This window comes from Oenanthe melanoleuca, chromosome 14 (assembly GCF_029582105.1).
Source record: "Oenanthe melanoleuca isolate GR-GAL-2019-014 chromosome 14, OMel1.0, whole genome shotgun sequence".
Lineage (NCBI taxonomy): Eukaryota > Metazoa > Chordata > Aves > Passeriformes > Muscicapidae > Oenanthe > Oenanthe melanoleuca.
The window spans coordinates 8,409,703-8,430,182 of NC_079348.1; the positions used below are offsets into that span (position 1 = coordinate 8,409,703).

At 56.3% G+C, this 20,480-nt stretch overlaps 2 protein-coding genes across 2 annotated transcripts in view; both read left to right on the forward strand.

Moving 5' to 3' along the window:
* GRID2IP (Grid2 interacting protein) overlaps positions 1–1,161 on the forward strand; it is a 33,855-nt gene extending 32,694 nt beyond the window's left edge. The window contains exon 22 of the mRNA XM_056503143.1: positions 15–1,161. Coding sequence (XP_056359118.1) covers positions 15–86 — 72 coding nt within the window. The 3' untranslated portion in view covers positions 87–1,161. The remainder of the gene's footprint in view (positions 1–14) is intronic.
* Positions 1,162–4,849: 3,688 nt separating this feature from the next.
* Positions 4,850–20,249, forward strand: SLC5A11 (solute carrier family 5 member 11). The gene is made up of 16 exons (XM_056503152.1): positions 4,850–5,035; positions 7,350–7,526; positions 8,280–8,351; positions 8,847–8,951; positions 9,142–9,201; positions 9,906–10,010; positions 12,863–12,968; positions 13,929–14,009; positions 14,440–14,645; positions 15,377–15,512; positions 15,830–15,937; positions 16,173–16,323; positions 16,484–16,652; positions 16,735–16,950; positions 17,910–18,054; positions 19,318–20,249. The coding sequence occupies exons 2-16, from the start codon at positions 7,395–7,397 to the stop codon at positions 19,530–19,532; spliced, it is 2,007 nt and encodes a 668-aa protein (XP_056359127.1). The 5' UTR covers positions 4,850–5,035; positions 7,350–7,394; the 3' UTR covers positions 19,533–20,249.
* Positions 20,250–20,480: the final 231 nt, after the last annotated feature.

Below are 20,480 nucleotides of genomic sequence, written 5' to 3' on the forward strand. Positions count from 1 at the left end.
TTTCTGTCCCACAGCGGGCTCTCAGTGACGTGCAGGTGGGCGAGAGCCAGCGCAGCCCCAGGATGACCTCTCCCCTCGCCTGGTGATGGCCCCTGGCCACCTGAGGTGCAACAATTCCTTGCCAACAAAGTGCAATTTGCTCCTGTCCAGTCTGGTTGTAAATACGCTGCTGCCACCTGCTACCAGCCAGCAGAGTCACGGACAGAGGGTCGGGGCAGGTGACACTGAGAAAGCGCCACAGGTGACAGAGGTGGCGTGGGGGTGACACGAAGACAAGCCCTGCACTGGTCCTGGCAGAGCTTCCTTAGCACCCTGCATTTCCAGGGGATCACTGAGCCAAGGCTTTTGCATACATTTGGTAAATCCCATGTTTCTCAAACTCCTGTAAGTGGCATCAGCAGCCACTGGAGACCTTTCCCTACCTCCACAGCCACTGCCCGAGCGTGGGGGGCTCTGCCCAGGCAGCCTTGGGGTGGGGGACAGCCCAGCCAGAGTCCCTGGGAAGCCAGAGCAGGTCAGCAGGGAAAGGAGCATGGGGGGATGAGCAGGATGGCCGTCCTCTTGAGGATGCTGCAGAGTCCTCTCCAGTCCCTCTCCAAGCCCTTCTGCCCTGGGCAGAGCACATGGGGCTGGAGCTGCACCTGACCTGAGGGTAACAGTGCAGCAGAGATCACTGGAGGTGGCCTGGGGGCTTCAGCTCCCTTCCACTGCCAGCCAGTGGCAATGGGAAGCACCAGGACCTTGCAGAACCCTCCTGGCACATCCCTGTGGTCCCAAGGATGGATTTGGTCTGGTCCTTCCCAGCTCATGGCTCCTTCCTGGCTGCAGCTCTGCTTAAAGCTGTGCCAGAGGCTGACGGGTCTTGAAACCTTCCCAAGAGCGTAGCACCATCAGCACGAGGTTATTGGGACTCGCCAGCAGACAGCCCTGAGCATTCTGATACCTCCTTGCAAAGCAGAGAGCCTAAAAACAAGCAGAAGTGCTCTGCAGCCCCAAGTGCTGCTCCAAGGCACACAGTGGGAATCCCATCCCCTGCCCTGCTCCAGTCTGGAGTGCTCAGAGTCCCTTCACTGCAGTTCTCATGGTGAATATTCCAGGGAACTCCAGAAGTGTCTGTGGCCACCTCCTGATGGGCACACCCACCTTTCAATGTGCACACCCACCTCCTTGATTTGCACACCCATCACCTGATTTCCACATCCACCTCCTGATTTGCACACACACCTCTCACCATGCACATCCTTCTCTCCCCAAGGCCCGCCTGTCTCCCAGCTGCCCAGATTCCCCCTGTGCATTCCCAGGGGTGGAGGTTCAGCATTCCCAGGGATGGAGGAACACCACTCCCAGGGATGGAGGAACAGCATTCCCAGGGATGGAGGGACAGCATTCCCAGGGATGGAGGTGCAGCATTCCCAGGGATGTAAGGACACCATTCCCGGGGATGGAGGGACACCATTCCTAGGGATGGAGGGACACCATTCCCGGGGATGGAGGGACACCATTCCCAGGTTTGGAGGGACACCATTCCCAGGGATGGAGGGACACCATTCCTAGGGATGGAGGGACACCATTCCCCGGGGTGGACGGACACCATTCCCCGGGATGGACGGACACCATTCCCAGGGATGGAGGGACACCATTCCCAGGTTTGGAGGTGCAGCATTCCCAGGTTTGGAGGGACACCATTCCCGGGGATGGACGGACGGATACCATTCCCCGGGATGGACGGACACCATTCCCAGGGATGGAGGGACACCATTCCCAGGTTTGGAGGTGCAGCATTCCCGGGGATGGAGGGACACCATTCCCAGGAATGGAGGGACACCATTCCCAGGTTTGGAGGGACACCATTCCTAGGGACGGACGGACACCATTCCCCGGGATGGAGCTGCAGCATTCCCAGGGATGGAGGGACACCATTCCCTGGGCAGTGCCTGCTCCTGCGGGGCTCCCTGGAGCTCAGCCCCACCGTGCACAGCTTTGTGAGCATCTCCTGGTGCAGAGCGCCCCCGACCCCCGCCCGCTGCCTCTCCCGGCGCTGGAGCCCGCAGCGAACGCCCGGGAGGTCAGCCCTGCACACAACGCCAGAGCCAGGGCTCCTCCCGCAGCCAGGACACGATCACCGACCGGTGCATTATTCATGGCAGACCTTACGACCCTCAAATCTCCGGGTTTTGGTATTTTTTTAAACCCTGCTGTAGAAAGTGAAGTATATTTTCACAAGTGTTCTCCGTTTATACAGCTTTAAGTGCCAGGTAGTGGGTAGCCTTTTGTTCCCAGAGGTCCAGGACAGGGCCACGCTCCCTCTGCTCCTCTTTCCCTTTTGGATGTTGCACACTGCATTCCGTTGAATTTTTTTTTTCTTTTTTTTTTCTTTTTTAAATATATCCAATATTTAAACCACCAGAGGTTCTTTTGAAACTGTCTGACAGAAGATGCTGTACATAGATTTTGCTACATGTTGTAACTTTCTGAAATAGTTAGAACACCAATCCCTTTGGTATTTTTATGTGAATATTTTCAAAGAGCCAGAACTTCTGGTGATATGATTTGATAATGGGACGATGTATATTTGCATTTCAGTCTCTACCCAATGCCTATGTGCTATCCCTAAAATAAAGCTACTGCCTTCTGCCTCCTGCCTGCAGAGAACTGTGTTTTCTGTCCAGAATTGCTGCTGCTGATGGAGTGAGGAATTCTACATCTGGCACTTCTACACTTATAAATATTGACCCTGATACCTGCAGGATCCCACCTGGCTGGGCTGGGCCTGGCCTGGAGAAGAACCTTCTTGCACCACAGCATCCAGGCTAGAAGGATCAAAATGAGCTGCAAATTCTTAAAATAGTATGGATTTTTAACTCCAGCCTTCAGAAGAAAACATTTCATGAACTGTATGAACCAGTGAATTGTTTCCCTCTGAAAAAGAATTCTTGGCTGGGGCTGTTTATGTCCCGGGGCGATTTATCTCCCGTGACAGCAGACAGGGAGCAGCTCCCCACAGGTGCTGTGGCTCAGCTGGGTCCCAGCTCCGTGCAGAGCCACCACAGTGTCCCTTGCTGGGCACGTGCAGCTCCCGCCCTGCAGACACTGAGCACCTGCAGGGCTCCCAGGGATGCTCCAGGGAGCAGGGAGGGTGCATTAGGTGACCTCCAGCGGTCCTGGAATTCCATTTGAAGTGCTCAAACTCCTCCTGCCCCACGCACCAGCCCCAGGGACCCAGTCACAGCCCCACAGCTGGGGCTGAGCCCATTCCCAGCTGGAATGATGTCCCAGAGCCTGCATTCAGCACGTCCCACACATTCCCTGCACAGTCCCGCTCTCCTGGGCTCTGGTAACTTTTTTGCAGGAATGAGGGAATTCCTGCCCAGAGCCGGCACCTTTGAGCCTCACACAGAATTCCTGGGTCAGCCCTGGCCACGGGATCATCCTCTCAGGGAAGCCTGGCCTTGGGAAGGAAAGAGCAGGGAATGCAACCCTGGCTGCTCCTGCTCCACGGGTGCCACTTCCATCCTCTGACACACACCGGGAAACAGGGTCCCTGAAAATCCCACATTGCATTCCAAACCTCAGGTGGTTTAGGGATTTCCTTCTCTCCTGCAAGAAACAGAGCAAGAACGATCTCAGAGAGGAAATGAGCAGCTTGAGCACAGTCAGGGTGGATCACAGCTGGACACATTTGTACCAGGCACCTCCAAGGCAAAGTGGAACCCCCTGGGAGCCCTCTCTCTAATCACCACCTGTAATTATTCTCCAGGTGCCATGAAAGATGCCAAAGGGACACAGAGAGATCTCAGCTTCAGGCTGGAGGGACTGTAAGTCAGGGGAAAGGTGGCACCAAGACACCTGGTGCTGCATTTGCAGCCCTTGAGGATCCACCTTTAGGGAAATTTGGGGTTTCCAAATCGTAGCAGGTCAAATCAACGCATCTCCAATTGCAAGATTCAAAGAGCTACAGTTCTGTTCATCAGAGCTGTGACCGGGAAAGAATGAGATGAAATACAGACACTGTTTTTCCCATGGTATCATCAAATTTGCACTGGAAGGGACTTTGATCATCCAACCCTAACCTCTGCTGTGGGCAGGGACATCTTCCACTGTGCCAGGGTGCTCCTAGCCCCATCAACCTGGCCTTAGACATTTCCAGGGGTGAGACAGCCACAGCTTCTCTGGGCACCCTGTGCCAGGGCCTCCCCACTCTCCCAGGGAAGATTTAATTCCCAATATCCCAGCGAACCCTGCCCCTGGCAGGTTAAAACTCATGCTTAGCAGGCACCTACAGTAAAATCCTTGTTGGTAACTTCAAGGCTGGGACATGGATTAGGCTTGTGAGGGCACAGTGCCCTTTGTCCATCATGGGTCCCCTGCCCAGTAAGGGGCTTCTCAGTGGTGCTGCTGGGGATCTGTGCACCTCAATCCCAGGGATTTATGGGCTGCCTCCTGTCAGCCACTGTGAGGTCCCTCTTCAGCATCACCCTCTGTGTGTTTTGGCCCTAATGGTTTGTCAGGGTTTTCAGACAGGTGATGCTGAAGACAAAGCTCCAGCCTGTTCCCAGAGAGGGACTCGGTTCTGGGATTAACCTCCAGCCTCAGCAGAGTGTTACAAATCCCAGCCCACGGATGGATCCTGCGCTCTGCGAGGCTCAGGCACAAACACGGGGACAGGACTGGCTGTCAGCTCCTCCCTGTGCCACGGGCTGTCAGCTCCAGAGGACATCAGCCCGGATTTTTTATTGTTCTGTGTCCCTTGTATCGCCGCACAGATTGCTTAAGAGAATGGCACTCCGTGGAGTTTGACCCGGGAGCCCTGATAGTGAAAATAATGCACTGCTCACCAGAGCCACGGGAGACCAAAAGAGTAACTTCGGTCAATTAGTTTAACTTTGACTATAAATATTCCTTCTCATTCCTTGTGACCCTGTTAACAGCTCCGCTGGCAAACCCCGATTCTCTGGCAATATTTAAGCTGCCTGTCAGTTGGCAGAGCCCTGCTGGTGCCCGGCGCGGGGAGCAGAATAAGACCCAGCTGAGCGCAGTAAGTTCCCTTTCAGCTTCTACCTCGAGTCGGGAGCTCCGTGGGGTTCGGGCTCTGCTGGGCTGCCCTGGGCCCCGGCGGTGGCTGGAGGAGGTGGATGGACCTGGGAATGCTTTAAAAACCCCCCGAGGAGGAATTTAGAGCCGGGGTATCGGGAGCCACGTGTGTGTGCGGCGTCCCCCGGCGCGCTGATACAGGGCCGGCTCCAGCAGCTTCATTCCCATGCCACGGATGTTCCTTCCTCACAATCTCTGGCGAGGAAAGCGCCGCCGCCTGTGCCAGGCACCGGGGGACAGCGGGCTGTGAGCTGAATTCACAAAACGGGCAAAATTTCCACTGGGCGCAGGCGGGATCTGGGGAATCTGCGGCGTTCTCCGGTCCCGGAGCGGCACCTGCGGCGGCGCGGGGATGTCCGGGCAGGGCAGGGCAGGGCAGGGCGGCAGCCACCGCCTCCCCTCCCTTTGCGGGGCACGGCAGGTGCTGCAGAGCCCGCACACCTGGGGAGAGACAGACAGACAGACAGACACTGCGGTCCGCACAGCTTTGGGACAGACAGACAGACACAGTGCCGGTCCCTGTCCCACGCTGTGACCCCGGGTGATCCCTGTGGGTACCTCCCAGCACAAGAGATTCCCCGATTCTGTGATTCTGGGATCCTGAGGTGGGAAGTGTCCCAGGATGGAAGGAAACAGCGGTGCCAGGGGAAGCTGGAGGTGTGGGAGTGGGGTGAGCAGCTTCCCCAGGCTGACATACCAAACCCTGTTTTTCCTTTCCTACTTAAGAGGTTAAACGTGCCAATAAAAACTCGGCAGCAGCCAAGACACATTGGCCCTTTAAGAGGTGAGATAGCAGCGGTCTGGTCATCAGTGCCCTGCATCCCTGCCAGGAGGGAGCTCACGGGGGATCCAGAGGGATCCAGGGGGGTTCTAAAGCATGGAAAAGGCTCTGCTGAGGTGCTGAGTGTCCCCAGTCTCAGCCTGGTGCCTCCTGCCTCCAACCACACCATGGCTCTCTACTGACTCTGAGTTGTGCTGGGGGCTGCAGAGTCAGGATGCAGCTCCCAGCTGTGGGAGGCAGGTGCTGAGATGGTTCCTGCTGCTGGGAACTCCTTATTTATCGGGAGATGGATGAGCCCAGCAGTGCTGCAGGACACAGGGCAGGCCTTGCCCTCCTCACACTCCAGCCCCTCCAGTCTCCTGGCTCACCCCCTGGGCAGCAGGAGCGTAGCTGGTCACACTCTGGGTGAGCTGAGGGCAGGGTCAGCTGCAGCTCCACACCTGGACAAAGGTGTTGTGAAATCCTTGGGACCGGGGCTGCCCCAGCCCAGGAGCTCAGGGGAAGAACTCGTCCGACCGCCTGTCACCCGTGCTGGGTGTCCCAGCACCCTCGCCACTCCTTCTGCACCTTGTGGCAGGGCCAGCCTATAAGTGTCCCCTTACAAGTGCAGGAGAGGCCAAGGGAGCTGGCCAGACGTGCAGGACAGGGACAGCAGCCACCTGGCACAGGTGTGTGGTGCCAGCAGGGCTGTGCCAGGCTGTGACTGCTCCTCTCGGGGGAACCTCTCCTCGCCTCTGCAGGGTAAGAGGAACCATCCCAAACCTGCTCTGTGTGGCCCTGAGGGTTCCTTGGCTGCTCCTCACCTCCTGTCCTGCTCTCGAAGTGGGGCTGAGATGAGGGAAGGAGGAATTGGGAAGGCACTGCATTAATTCAAACCAAACCAACCTCCCTGCCTGGACTCTATCCTGCCCCTTCTGCCAAGGGGCAGCACCAGGGGATGCTCCAGGGAGCCCTTCCAGGGAGCCTGCAGTGATGCCACACCTCACCATCAGGAGAAGAAAATGGGTTTTTATATTCCTTGGTGACACAGTCTCTGTTCCTGATAAGGAGCAGGGACAGTTACCTGGCTAGGAGGAGACCCAGGTGCTCTGCAGAGGAGGCAAAGGAGGAAAATGCCAGCACTGCTGGGGCTGTTCATGGGCCATGACTTTCTGCTGGCCTGTGAGGGACATGTTTCTGGCAGCAGCTCCTCACTGGGGCTGGTCCTGCAGTGCTGCCACCCTGGGACCACCAGGCTGTAACCCCCAGCTCTGCTCCTTCCCTCTGCCTGTTCCAGCTGTTTCCACCTTCTCTCCAATGCCCTCATTTCTCACCAGTTAGAAAATCCCACCTTCCCACCTGGCCTGCCTGCTGGCAGCACCTCCACATCACAGGACAGAGACAGGAGCCTTCCCCAGAGCTCAGGAGCCTGGAATCCTCCCAGAGCAGTCCCCAGCTGGTTGGGGCTGTCCCTGGCCATTCCCCCATCCTTTCACAGGTATATGCATCAGCACACAGCAGTGCTCAGCCTGCCCAGGAAGCCATGGACCCCACCAGCCTCCCCCCGGCCTCTGTGACCCCCTCGTGGGATGTGTTCCCCCAGCAGGGGCTGGAGCCCGTGGACATCGCTGTGCTCGTGCTCTATTTCCTCTTCGTCCTCGCCGTGGGGCTCTGGGTGAGCAGACTCTGCTTAAAATCTTATCTGGGGCTGGAATCGAGCTGCTTTTCACTGGACTCAACAAGTGGAGGGAGGAATTTACAGATCTTTCTCCTCTCCTCAGCCTGGGAAGTGTCCTCAGTGTCCCTGGGGAGGGCTGGCCAGGCCTGTGCTAGCCAAGCTTTTGAGAGCCCTGGTGAGGAAGAGGCTGTCTGAGCACAGATATTGCTAACAATGATGTTTTGTTCATCCAGGAAGGAATTGCTCTCCTATAAATCACCTGTGCTTGTCCACAGGGGTCCTGACAGCAGATTCCTTACATTTTTAACATTGTCTATATATAATTAAGGCAGAAGGACATCCTTTGGCATGGCTTTTGTGACAGCAGAAGCCCAGCCTGGCTGTCAGGAGGCAGAGGGGAGCAGCTGCTCCCTTTGGATGGGATGCACGACTCTCAGGGTGCTGCATGGATCATCTCTGGGGAAGGGGAGCCCTCGAGCAATGCCCAGAATTCCTCCTGAACACTCCTAAAACACAGAGTTTCAGCAGTTCTTGTCCAAAACTGCTTCCCTTCCTTTCTGCCCCGGAGAGTTTGCTGTTACACGGAACATTCCGTCAGGAATTCCACGATGGCGAGCTCTGTGTGTGGCTCAGGGCACATCCCTCAGCCCCCAGGATTTCCAAAGAGCACGGGTCCCTCAGGGAGCCCCTGGTGACAGCTCAGGGTCCCTGCTGGCAGCACCCTGAGCCCGGCCCTCTCTGTGCCCGCAGTCCATGTGGAAGACGCAGCGCAGCACGGTCAAGGGCTATTTCCTCGCCGGGGGACAGATGGTCTGGTGGCCTGTGAGTAGCCCCGTCCTCCCCTGCCCATGCTGGCAAACGCTTCTCCGAACAGGACAAACAAACAAAAGCTGCTCCTGTGTTTTGCCAGTTTCATATCGGCTTTGAGACTGCAAGGTGAGGACCAGCCCAATGCCTCACAAAACCTGGCTGATTCTGGAGATTTCCAGAATTCCCTGGGGATCCCCAGCATGGACACAGCTTTGTGCTGAGCCTGGGCTGGGCTGGTCCCTCAGTAGGTGCTGATGCCAGAACCTGCTCCCCCACCTTCCCTGCTCACTCACAAGAGATTTGGTGCTTTGGAAGCAGGATGGTCCCAAACAAATCGGCAGTGAATGGTGAAGGAGGCTGGAGAGAGGTGCCCATGTCACTGAACCTGTAGGGAAAAGAAGATGAGAGAGGCTGACAAGGATTTCACGTCCTCTGCAGCCAGGAATGGGGAACAGCTGAGAACGATGCCCCGTGCCAGAGCCAGACCTGATTTCTCCCTTTCCGCAGGTGGGCGCGTCCCTGTTTGCCAGCAACGTGGGCAGCGGGCACTTCATCGGCCTGGCGGGCTCGGGAGCTGCCTCGGGAATCGCTGCTACAGCCTACGAGTGGAATGTGAGTGCGGCATTCCCAGCGGGAGCCCTGCCCTGCCCTGCCCTGCGGGGACACCGGCGCAGCCCCGGCAGATCCCGAGCTCTGCTTCCCGCTGCTGGCACCCCGCATCCCCAGTCCCATTGCCAACCCCATCCCCGTCTTCCCGTCCCATCTTCCCATCCCCTGGCCTGACCCTCCGCTCCCTTCACAGGGGATGTTCTGTGTCCTGGTGCTGGCCTGGCTCTTCCTGCCCATCTACATCGCCTCGGGGGTAGGTGTGGGCTGTGTGTCCGTGGGATTCCCTCCCTCCTGTTCAGAGTGCTCCCACCCCCTGCAGGGAGCAGAGTCCCTCCAGGTCCTGGCAGGGGATGGAGACTCCCCAGCTGTGCTTTATGGAAAGTCCTGAGCCAGCTGTGCCAGCTGGGCAGTGATGCCTGGAGAGGCTGACCTGGATCAGAGTTAAAGGAAAAAAGTGGGGATTTATTAAAATCCTTTCAAAAGATTCACCTTGGGCAGTACAAGAGCCTGGTCAGGGCTACACCCGAGATGGACCCTGAGTCATGAGTTCTCACACTTTTATAAGTTTTGATCCATTTCTGTATTGGGGTTAATTGTCCAATTCCAGGTTCTGCAGTCCCATCCTCCCAGATTCTCTCCTCAATGTTTCCACTTTTTGGGCCTGAGGTTGTAAAGGTGGCTGGAAAAGGATTGTTTTGTGTGACTGACTGTGAGGAGAACTTGTAACACTTTATATGAAGTTCAGAGACACACACAAATGCAGTGCAGAATCTGGGAAAATATGAAAGCTAAAAGCTTAAAGAGTGAGGAGCAGAGCCAAATGCCAGCCCAGGGCAGCCCCCAGGGCCCTCCTGCTCCTGTCCCACTGCAAACACCCCCCAGCTCCCTGGGGAGCCCTGGTAGCTCTGGGAATGACCCAGGGACTGTCCCTTCTTCCCTCACTGTGTCTCTCCACAGGTTACAACCATGCCTGAGTATTTGCAGAGACGTTTCGGAGGCAAAAGAATTCAGATATTCCTGGCCATTCTCTACTTGTTCATCTACATCTTCACCAAAATATCTGTAAGTAGGAAAAAAAAAAAAAAAATATTCACTTTGGAAATGTGTGCTGAGCAGTGAGGCTGGGAAATGCAATGAGTGGCTCTTCCTGGATGAGCACAGAAGGGTTTGTGACCAGAACACCCAAGGAAGAGAGACTGTTTTTTTTGGGTTTTTTTTGAGAACCTACACAAAAAGGAGTAGCTTCCTTTTTGTTTTCTGTTCAGTTAGCACCTGAATGCTGGTTAGAGCAGGAGGTAAAGCTCGTGTCAGTGTCCTGAGCAAAAGCTGATGGAAAGCTGGGGCTCTGAGGCTGGATGAGGTGGTTGTTAGTTTTGCACCCCTGGCAGCTCCCCCCAGTTTCTCCCCCTTGCACATTTATTGCTGTGCAGACACCAGGTGCTGTTATGGAAGGATGGAGTAGCTGGGACAGGGTTAGAAGAAAAATCTTCATTCCTTTATTGCACCTGTTTGAATAAATAACTGAATCAAGCCTTGCACAAGAGCTCGGTGGCTGTTCATTAACTGCCAGCCCGGGCACAGACTGTGAAAACAGACAGACATCCCTGCTGGATGTTCCTGCACACAGGGCCAGGGTGGGACACCGTGTCTGACCCTGCCTCTGAACCTCCCTAAGCTCTTCACAAGGGCTTGGAGTGCCAGCACACAGGGATGGATTCCCTCAGGGCAGGGATGGGATGTCGGGCAGGAGCTGTTCTGTGAGGGATGTGAGGCACAGGGTGCCAGAGCAGCTGTGGCTGCCCCTGGATCCTGGCAGTGCCCAAGGCCAGGCTGGATGGGGTTGGAACAGCCTGGGACAGTGGGAGGTGGCAGGGGTGGCACTGGGTGGGCTTTAGTATCCCTTCCATTCCAACCCACTGCAGGGCTGTAGCAATGGATGCAAGCCCCAGGTTCAGATGGCAGTGCTGGGGAGGGCTCAGCTTCTCCCCGAGGCTGAAGTGCCCATTGGAGGGGATCTCTGGCAGTGCAGCCCCTGTGCTCAGGGTGCTTTTACACCTGAATGCTTTTACAGCTGTCTGTCCTCCCTTTGCCTGTCCTGGAGCTCTCTGAACCCGCTGCATTTTCATGTAGCTGCAGAGCTGGTTGGGCAGGGCTGGGCCCAGCCCTGGGGACACTTTTCCTGCTGATCACCCTGTCCCCAGGCAGTAGGGACAATTCCCAGGGGGAGCTGGGGCTGTGGCAGCCCAGGAGCTGGGCAGGGGGGGGGTTTGCAGGGCAGGTTCCCCAGTCTCTGCCCAGCCCCCCCACCCTGGGGCTTGGGGAAAGAGAGAAACTCAGCCCACCCCAGTGCTCCCCATCTTGTGGCAGCCCTGTCACCCCCCACCTGTGACCAGAGTAATGATAAACTGTCTGAAGGATGTGCTGGTCGAGCTGGGGCTGCAGGGGGATGTGCTGTGAGGGGAGATGCTGTGGGGGACTGGGGGGCTGTGTCCAAACCAGGCTGGTTCCCAGTAAAGGGGTTCACACTGGGAGGGGCTGGGACTGTGCTGCCCTGCAGGGTGTCACTGTGCTGTCACTGTGTGTCCTGCAGGTTGTCACTGTGCTGTCACTGTGCTGTCACTGTGTGCCCTGCAGACTGTGACTGTGCTGTGACTGTGCTGTACTGTGCCCTGCAGGCTGTCACTGTGTGCCCTGCAGACTGTGACTGTGCTGTGACTGTGCTGTACTGTGCCCTGCAGGCTGTCACTGTGTGCCCTGCAGACTGTGACTGTGCTGTACTGTGCCCTGCAGGCTGTCACTGTGTGCCCTGCAGACTGTGACTGTGCTGTGACTGTGCTGTACTGTGCCCTGCAGGCTGTCACTGTGTGCCCTGCAGACTGTGACTGTGCTGTGACTGTGCTGTCACTGTGCCCTGCAGGCTGTCACTGTGTGCCCTGCAGACTGTGACTGTGCTGTCTCTGTGCTGTACTGTGCCCTGCAGGCTGTCACTGTGCTGTCACTGTGCCCTGCAGGCTGTCACTGTGAGTCCTGCAGGCTGTCACTGTGCTGTCACTGTGCTGTCACTGTGTGCCCTGCAGGCTGCCACTGTGCTGTGACTGTGCTGTCACTGTGCTGTCACTGTTCCCTGCAGGCTGTCACTGTGTGTCCTGCAGACTGTCACTGTGCTGTGACTGTGCTGTCACTGTGTGTCCTGCAGACTGTGACTGTGCTGTGACTGTGCTGTCACTGTGTGCCCTGCAGGCTGTCACTGTGTGTCCTGCAGAGTGTCACTGTGCTGTCACTGTTCTGTACTGTGTCCTGCAGACTGTCTCTGTGCTGTACTGTGCCCTGCAGGCTGTCACTGTGCTGTGACTGTGCTGTACTGTGCTGTCACTGTTCCCTGCAGGCTGTCACTGTGTGCCCTGCAGACTGTGACTGTGCTGTGACTGAGCTGTACTGTGCTGTCACTGTGCCCTGTAGGCTGTCACTGTGCTGTGACTGTGCTGTGACTGTGCTGTCACTGTGCCCTGCAGGCTGTCACTGTGTGCCCTGCAGACTGTCTCTGTGCTGTCACTGTGCTGTCACTGTGCTGTCACTGTGCTGTCACTGTGCCCTGCAGGCTGCCACTGTGTGCCCTGCAGACTGTCTCTGTGCTGTACTGTGCCCTGCAGGTTGTCACTGTGCTGTCACTGTGCTGTCCTGCAGACTGTCACTGTGCTGTGACTGTGCTGTATTGTGTCCTGCAGGCTGTCACTGTGTGCCCTGCAGACTGTGACTGTGCTGTGACTGTGCTGTACTGTGCCCTGCAGGCTGTCACTGTGCTGTCACTGTGCTGTGACTGTGCTGTATTGTGTCCTGCAGGCTGTCACTGTGTGCCCTGCAGACTGTCACTGTGTGCCCTGCAGGCTGTCACTGTGCTGTACTGTGCCCTGCAGGTGGACATGTACGCCGGGGCTCTGTTCATCCAGCAGGCTCTGCACTGGGACCTGTACATCGCCGTGGCCGGGCTGCTGGCCATCACTGCCGTGTACACCGTGGCTGGTGCGTGCTGGGGACACCCCTGTCACTGCCCTGTCCCTGCCACTGACCCCACTGCCCTGCCCCTGTCACTGCCCTGTCCCTGCCACTGGCCCCACTGCCCCTACCCTGACCCTGTCACTGACCCTGCCCCTGGTCTGGCAGTCACCTGAGACATTCAAGTGTCCCAGGCCAGGGTGGACACTGGGGCTTGGAGCAGCACCCTGGGGCAGTGGGAGGTGTCCCTGCCCATGGAGGGTGGCACTGGATGGGCTTTAAGGTCCCTTCCAGCCCAAGCCATTCCAGCACCCCATGACTCACACCTGGCACTGTCCTGCCTCCCCAGCACCCTGGTTTTGGCATGAGTAGGGATATTGGGGTGGGAAAGCAGTTGCAAACTCACCTTTTTAGAAAAAATTGCCAGATGAGAGTAAGTGAACCCTCCTCAGAGGCCACCCCAGGTGGGTGCAGACCAAGCATTTTCAGGGTACATTCTCCCTGTTTTCCTGGGCTCTCCGGAGGTGTGAGGGATTTGCACCACAATGAGCCCTGTAATGAGGAAAGACTCCAGGCTTGGACGCCCTTTCAGGGCTTAGGAGTGGCCAAATGGAAAACAGCCACACAGAAATCCCAAACAAATAAAGGTTATTCCTTTCCCACTGCTCACCCCCAGTGATGTAAAATCCCAACCCTTTTTTTTTTTTTTTTCTCCTCCTTTTTCAGCTTGGGATTTGTTTTAGAGCTTTTCCATGTATTTCCCGTAGAACTACTTCTGCTTTTGGCTTTTAGTGACAAAATGGTGACTCATGATGACTCAAATCCTGAGAAATTCCAAAGTGTCATTGGCCAAAGCTGCCCCCAGCATGGACAGAACTCCCTGGCCAGGCTCAGGGCTCAGCTTGTGCTGCTGGGCAGGAACAAAGTGTGAAGTGCTGTGACAGAACAAACCCAGTTTATCCCAGTTTGTGCTCTCTGCCCTCCCAGGTGGCCTGGCAGCTGTGATCTACACTGATGCCCTGCAGACTCTCATCATGCTCATCGGGGCCCTGTCCCTCATGGTCTTCAGTGAGTGTTCTCCTGGGGGTTGGTCACTTAACCTGTGACAGAAGCACCATCAAGTTAAATATTAGGGAGAAATCCTTCCCTGGGAGGTGGCACAGGGTGCCCAGAGCAGCTCTGGCTGCCCCTGGATCCCTGCAGTGTCCCAGGCCAGGCTGGAGCAGCCTGGGACAGTGAAGGTGTCCCTGCCATGGCAGGGGTGGCATTGGATGGGCTCTAAGGTCCCTTCCAACCCAAACCATGCCAGGATTCTGTGATTCCACAGCAGAGGCAGCTCCTGCTGCACCAGCAGTGCCTGCTCCTCCCAGCCCAGTGTGAGAATCAAGAGCTCTGATTTTGAAGGAATTCTTGTGGAGCATCACCCACAGTGACCCAGAGACTGGAACCAGTCCTGACCTGGGGGGATGCAGTAACAGCTTCTCATGCCCCATTTCAGGTTTTATTGAAGTTGGTGGCCTTGAAGGTTTACAGGCAAAATACTTTGATGCCATTCCCAGCATCCGCAAGGAGAACAGCAGCTGTGGCCTGCCCAGGGAAGATGCTTTCCACATTTTCCGGGACCCTGTGAGCTCTGACCTGCCCTGGCCAGGAGTCCTGGTGGGAATGACCATCCCATCCCTGTGGTACTGGTGCACAGATCAGGTGGGTCTTGTTCCTGTGCTTAGGTGAATCCAATTACCAGCCTGGGGCTTGTGACCTCACCTGGACTGATTTTGAGGGGAACCATCAGTAAAATTTTATTTTACCATCAGTAATGTCAGATGGTTAAGTCCTAAAGAAGGAAAACCTGATATGCACACAGTAATCATCTGCATGGAAAAAGGGGTAAGAATGTGTTTGTGTGTTAATCCCAGTCTACAAAGAAGTCTTTTGTTTGTTTGCTTGCTTTTTAACTTAATCCTTTCACTGCTCCTGAACCACCTGTGAGTTTCTTCTTTTACCTTTCCCAGGTCTGGCTCCCATCCCTCCCTGTGACCCCACCAGAGCCAGGGACCCAAACCCTAAAACACCTCCTGCTGTTCCAGCTGTGCTTTCTGCTCTCTTGTTTAACTCTGCCCATTTCAGGCTCTGTCCTGCTCCTTGGCCAGGCTCCTCCACAGGCTCAGGGAAGTCCCCAGTGCAGGAAGAAAGGAAAATCCTGGGCAGGGGTAGGTGAGGGTCAGGCCCTGAGGCACAGTGTCCTCCCAGGCTCAAAGCAGTGCCTGTGCTTCTGAGAGGAGCCAGGATCCAAAGCACCAGCTCCAGAGGCACAGCCAAGCTCTGTGATCACCCTCTGAGACTCGCAGAGTTCACTGGAGATCAAAGTCGGGGTGGCTCCATCCCAGCCAGCTCCTGCTGCTGGCAGCCAACCAAACCCATTCCTTCATTCCTAGGTCATTGTTCAGAGGTCCCTCGCTGCCAAAAACCTCTCCCACGCCAAAGGAGGCTCCTTGATGACCTCCTACTTGAAGATTTTGCCCCTCTTTATGATGGTAATGCCAGGCATGATCAGCCGGGTTCTCTTTCCAGGTAAGTGCTGAGGGAGAGATCTCTCCTCTCCCTCTGCCTGTGCCAACTCCACTGAGCTGGAAAAGCCTTTCCTGAATAAGTTGAGAGGTTCCAAAGCATCAAATGCCTAACACATGAAGAAATTTTGTTCCAGTTAGGAGTTGGAGGATGCAGAGCAGCCCCAGACACCCTGTGCTGAGACAGCCCTGTGTCACTTGCTGGAATCCTCCCAAGCTCTCAGAATTTCCCTTAGAAAGCAGTTTCCACCATTCAGCAGAGGAGACACTGGTGTCCTGTGGCTGGGAATGCTGCCTCTCACTCCCCACTGCTTGTTTCAGATCTGGTGGCTTGTGCAGAGCCGGAAATCTGCAAAAAGATCTGTGGCAACCCCTCTGGCTGCTCTGACATTGCTTATCCCAAGCTGGTGCTGGAGCTCCTGCCTGTAGGTAAGAGCCTGGTGAGGGTTCTGGCCCTGGTGGGGTTGGACATGGCAGCCACAGGCTGGGAGGGAAGTTCAGAGAGGAAAATAGTCTGGATCTGTCATTTAGTGGGGTTTGTGTGGGACAAACATGATCACTGCCATTTGAAACTGGAGCTAAAACCAGTTTTAGCCCGCAGGAGACCTCGGGGCCATGCTGCCACTGAGGGATGCTCAGGGTGCTCTGCCTGTCCTTTTGCCAGGGCTCAGGGGCCTGATGATGTCAGTGATGATCGCAGCCCTCATGTCCTCCCTGACCTCCATCTTCAACAGCTCCAGCACCATCTTCACCATGGACCTCTGGAAGCACCTCCGTCCTCGCTGCTCCGAGTGGGAGCTGATGATCGTGGGCAGGTGGGGAGAACGGGATGGGCTGGCTCAGAGCCAGGTGCAGACACATCTGGGCACAGCTGGCACCCCCTGCACAGGCAGGGCTGCAGAGCAGGGCTGGGGGCCGGGGGCAGAGTCCCACCGCGAGCAGCAGAGCTCACAGCAGGGCCCTCTGTCTCGCCAGGGTGTTTGTGCTGCTGCTCACCGTGGTGTCCATCCTGTGGATCCCCCTGGTGCAGGCTGGCCAGGGCGGGCAGCTCTTCATCTACATCCAGTCCATCAGCTCCTACCTGCAGCCGCCCGTGGCCGTGGTGTTCATCCTGGGCTGCTTCTGGAGGAGAGCCAACGAGAAGGTGCCGACCCTGCCGAGCCCAGCGCAGCCCTGCAGCCCTGCTGAGAGCAGCTCCAGCACCAGTTCATTCCCTTCCTTCGCAGGGCGCCTTCTGGGGGCTGCTGCTGGGGCTGCTGCTGGGCGCGGTGCGGCTGGTGCTGGATTTCATCTACCCCGAGCCGCAGTGCGGCGAGCCCGACGCCCGGCCCGCTGTGCTCAAGTACATGCACTACCTCTACTTCTCCATGGTGCTGGGGGCCGTCACCACCCTCACCGTGCTCGTGGTCAGCCTGGCCACCGAGCCCCCGGCCCCCCAAATGGTGCGTGAGCCCCCCTCCCTGCCCCACGCTGCACCCCCGGCAGAATCCAGCTGCAGGTGCAAGGCTCTGCTCCTTCTTCATCTGTGGTCACACCTGCGGCAGTGACCTCTCCCTTTGCTGCCCATAAATCCCACCCTGGAGATTGGTCAGCAGTAGATTCTACCAACACAGATTCTGTGTTTCATCCATGACAAATTAACCTTTTCTCCTTTATTTTCCAAGAAATTCCAGCTTAAATTCCTCTCTTACTAAATTAGTGAGGAAACATTTTTACTCACAGAAAGGAGAAACCCAGTGCAGAAAGCACCTCTCTGGAATAGGCTTGTGCCAGTTTGGCTATTTTCAGTGGATGTCCTGGTGCTGAGGCTGCAGGAAGGCACTGAGAGCAGAAAGGAGGGGCTGGGGGGCTCAGAGCTCTCACAGCTGCCCATCCCCTTGCTTTGAGACAGGACTAACCCTGAACTCAGAGATCCCCAGCAAGGGAGATACCTGGAGCTGTGTGATCAGTCCAGAGCTCACCTGCCCTCCCTGTAACAGCTTTTCCTCATCTCCAACCTGAATTTTCCAGTTTTAAGTGGTGCTCATCCCTCTCTATCCACACTGCCATTGAGAACATCCCTCTATAATGATATTTTAGATATTTGAAGAAAACACCCCTGTTCCTCACCTGCTGTCTCTTCTCTCAGCTCCCTCGTTTCCAGCCAGCCCTCCCTGGCCACAATTTCTGTTCTTTTTGCTCCCTCCTGCCCTGCTGCCAGTCTGTGCCCACACTGAGCTGTCCCCTCAGTCCAGACCTTACAGACCCACCGTGCTGGGGTGGAGGACAAGCAGCTGCTTTTCCTGACCCACAGAACCCACAGAGCAGAGCCCGTGGCTGCTGCCCCAGCCAGCAGGGTGGATTTTGGCTGAGGCAGCCCCAGAACAGCAGTTTCCTCAGCACTCTCTCTCCCTGCCCTCAGATCAGCCGGCTCACCTGGTTCACCCGTGGGGACCCTGTGCCCAAGCAGGAGCTGGCAGCAATCCCCAGCCCTGCTGCCAAGGACACAGCCACGCTGCAGCTCGAGCTGAGCCCCGCTGCTGAGAACCCTGCTGATGGAGCCAAAGGTCAGTGGAGACCCCCACCCACAGCCCCTGGAGCTCCTGCAAGACAAGGGATGTTAAAACTCCTTCCTCTGGAGTTCTGGAGCTTCGGGGTGTGCTGAAATAAATGTGGAATTAAAGAATAGAGAATATGCTGAGCTGGGAGGGACACACAGGGATCATCCAGCCCAGCTCCTGGCCCTGCACAGACACCCCAAAATCCCACCCTGGGCAGCCCTGCAGCTCTGGCAGCCTCAGGGCTGTGCCCATTTCCTGGGAGCCTGGGCAGTGCCCAGGACCCTCTGGGGGAAAAACCTTTCCAAAATCCAACCTAACCCTGCCCTGGGTCAGCTCCAGCTGTGCCCTGGGTCCTGTCCCTTGGAGCTGCAGAGCACAGTGAGGTCTCACCTCCATCTCCTCCTGTCCAGGGGAAAAAGGGTTCACCTGGTATTTTACCTAAGCAGGAGTTCAGCTTCTTTTCCAGCTCTCAATGGCATTACAAAAGCTTGAAAGCAAGGAGCTGGATGGGATACAGAACCATGGACACCATCCTGTGGCCACTGGCCGTGGCACCTGCTGCCAGAACTGACTGGAAAAGGGGAAGGTGGAGGAAAACACAATCATGTTGATGAAATTCCCTTTCTGTTTTTCAGCAGTGTTTTCTGATCAGCTCTAGCTGCAGGGAGAAGCCCGAGCCCTGGGCTGAGTTCCTGGCAGATCAGTGAAGGAGGATGAGCATTTTTTACAGCCTGTACCTGGTATCAGGCACAGCCTTGTGCAGACTCCCTGTGCTGATTCCATCCTGTTCTTGCCAGGCTCAGGGCTCTGTTTATGTAACATTGCAGCTCTTGCTGCCTGTTCCTTTGATCTGTAACGAGCTGGTGGGAGTTAATGAGTGGAGTTAATGAGTTACAGTGCAGCTGTCCTGCTGCTGGGAAGTCTCACACTTGTTGGACATGAGCATTAAATGATGTGTGTCCCACAGTTCAGTTTGGGGGTGTGGCAGGGCTGGACTAGAGCAGAGGAGGCTGAGGGGCACCAAGCAGCTACAGCTGTTCTTAGGTTTGGTTTATTGTGGGTTTTGGGTCTAGTTTATGGTTACTGTGGTTTGAAATGCTGGGAAGAGCAGAAGCTGAGCTCAGAGCTTCAGGGAGGATGGAGCTGGTCCTACAGTGACCAAAAGGAGTGCAGTGCTCGTGCAGAGCCCTTTGGTGTTTGTGCACCAAGCCCTGCACAGAGCACTCCTGGCAGTCCCTGGCTCACCCCTCTGCTCTCCTGCTGTTCCAGGTGCAGCTGAGGCCAAGGGGAGCTCCAAGCTGCTGAGCACCTTCCTGTGGCTCTGTGGGATGGAGCGCAGGCAGGAGGGTGCTGAGAACGTGCCCAAGGCTGAGCCCCTGCCCGTGGCCTCCCTGGAGGAGAAACCCCTGGTGAAACACATCCTGAACATCAACCTGCTCCTGTGTGTGTGTGCTGGGGTCTTCCTCTGGGCTTACTTTGCATAGCCAGGGGGCTGCCAGCCCACACAACATCAACTAATCCTAATTGGTGTAAATATTAATGATTAGCAGAGGGTTAATGTAATTCTTAACGCTTTCTAAATTTTATTTCTTTATTTAAGACATTTTAAAGACATAATATTTTCCTTGTTTCTAATGAGGGCCTGGCTGTGCCCAGGGCTGAGCACTTGGCACTGTCAGACCCCACCTGGCACCAACCAGCTGAGGAAGGTTGGTTTGGTTATTTTAAATATTTAATTTTGCTCTTTGGCCTTAGAGCACTGCCTGGAATTCAGGAAGCCTGGATTCTCTTCCTATTTATGCCTCTGTAACCAGCTTGGGTCCCCTTTGGTTCAGCTCCTCTGGCTTTGAGGGACAGGAGTGACACCTCAGTGCCTGGAGCAGAGCCCAGGGCTGTGTCTGGGCTCTGCTGTGCCCCTTCAGCTCCTTCCCCTGTGCCTGCCTGGGAGCTCTGGCTGAGTTACCACCACTGACACTCCAATGGCAACACCAACACCAGCAGCCAGCGTGGAAACTGCCCCAAAACTGCAGCTGGGGGCACCTGAAGGACCTAAACCAGCCCAACCCACCACGAGTGCCAGGGCAGAAGTGCCCAGGGCTGCTCCGCATGGCCTGGGCACCCACAGCTGTTCTGGGACCACCACTGGCCCCGGGGCCTTGTGCAGCTGCAGAAACATTAAAGAGTGAGAGCTGGTCCCTGCCTGCCTGCCTGGAGTCTGTGGGGATGGGGGGCTGCCAACACCTCTGAGGCCACGTTCAGGAGGCTCCTCCTGGAGCCCCTCACCTGCCCTCGCTCCCTGCAGAGCTGATCCCCCTCCCCGGGCTGCTGGGGTCCCAGCAAACCTCACCCCCAGAGCTGACAGAGCTGGGTGTGCAGCACTGACAGCAGGAACACCTGGAAACCTGCAGCAGCCCACAGAACCAGAAAATATT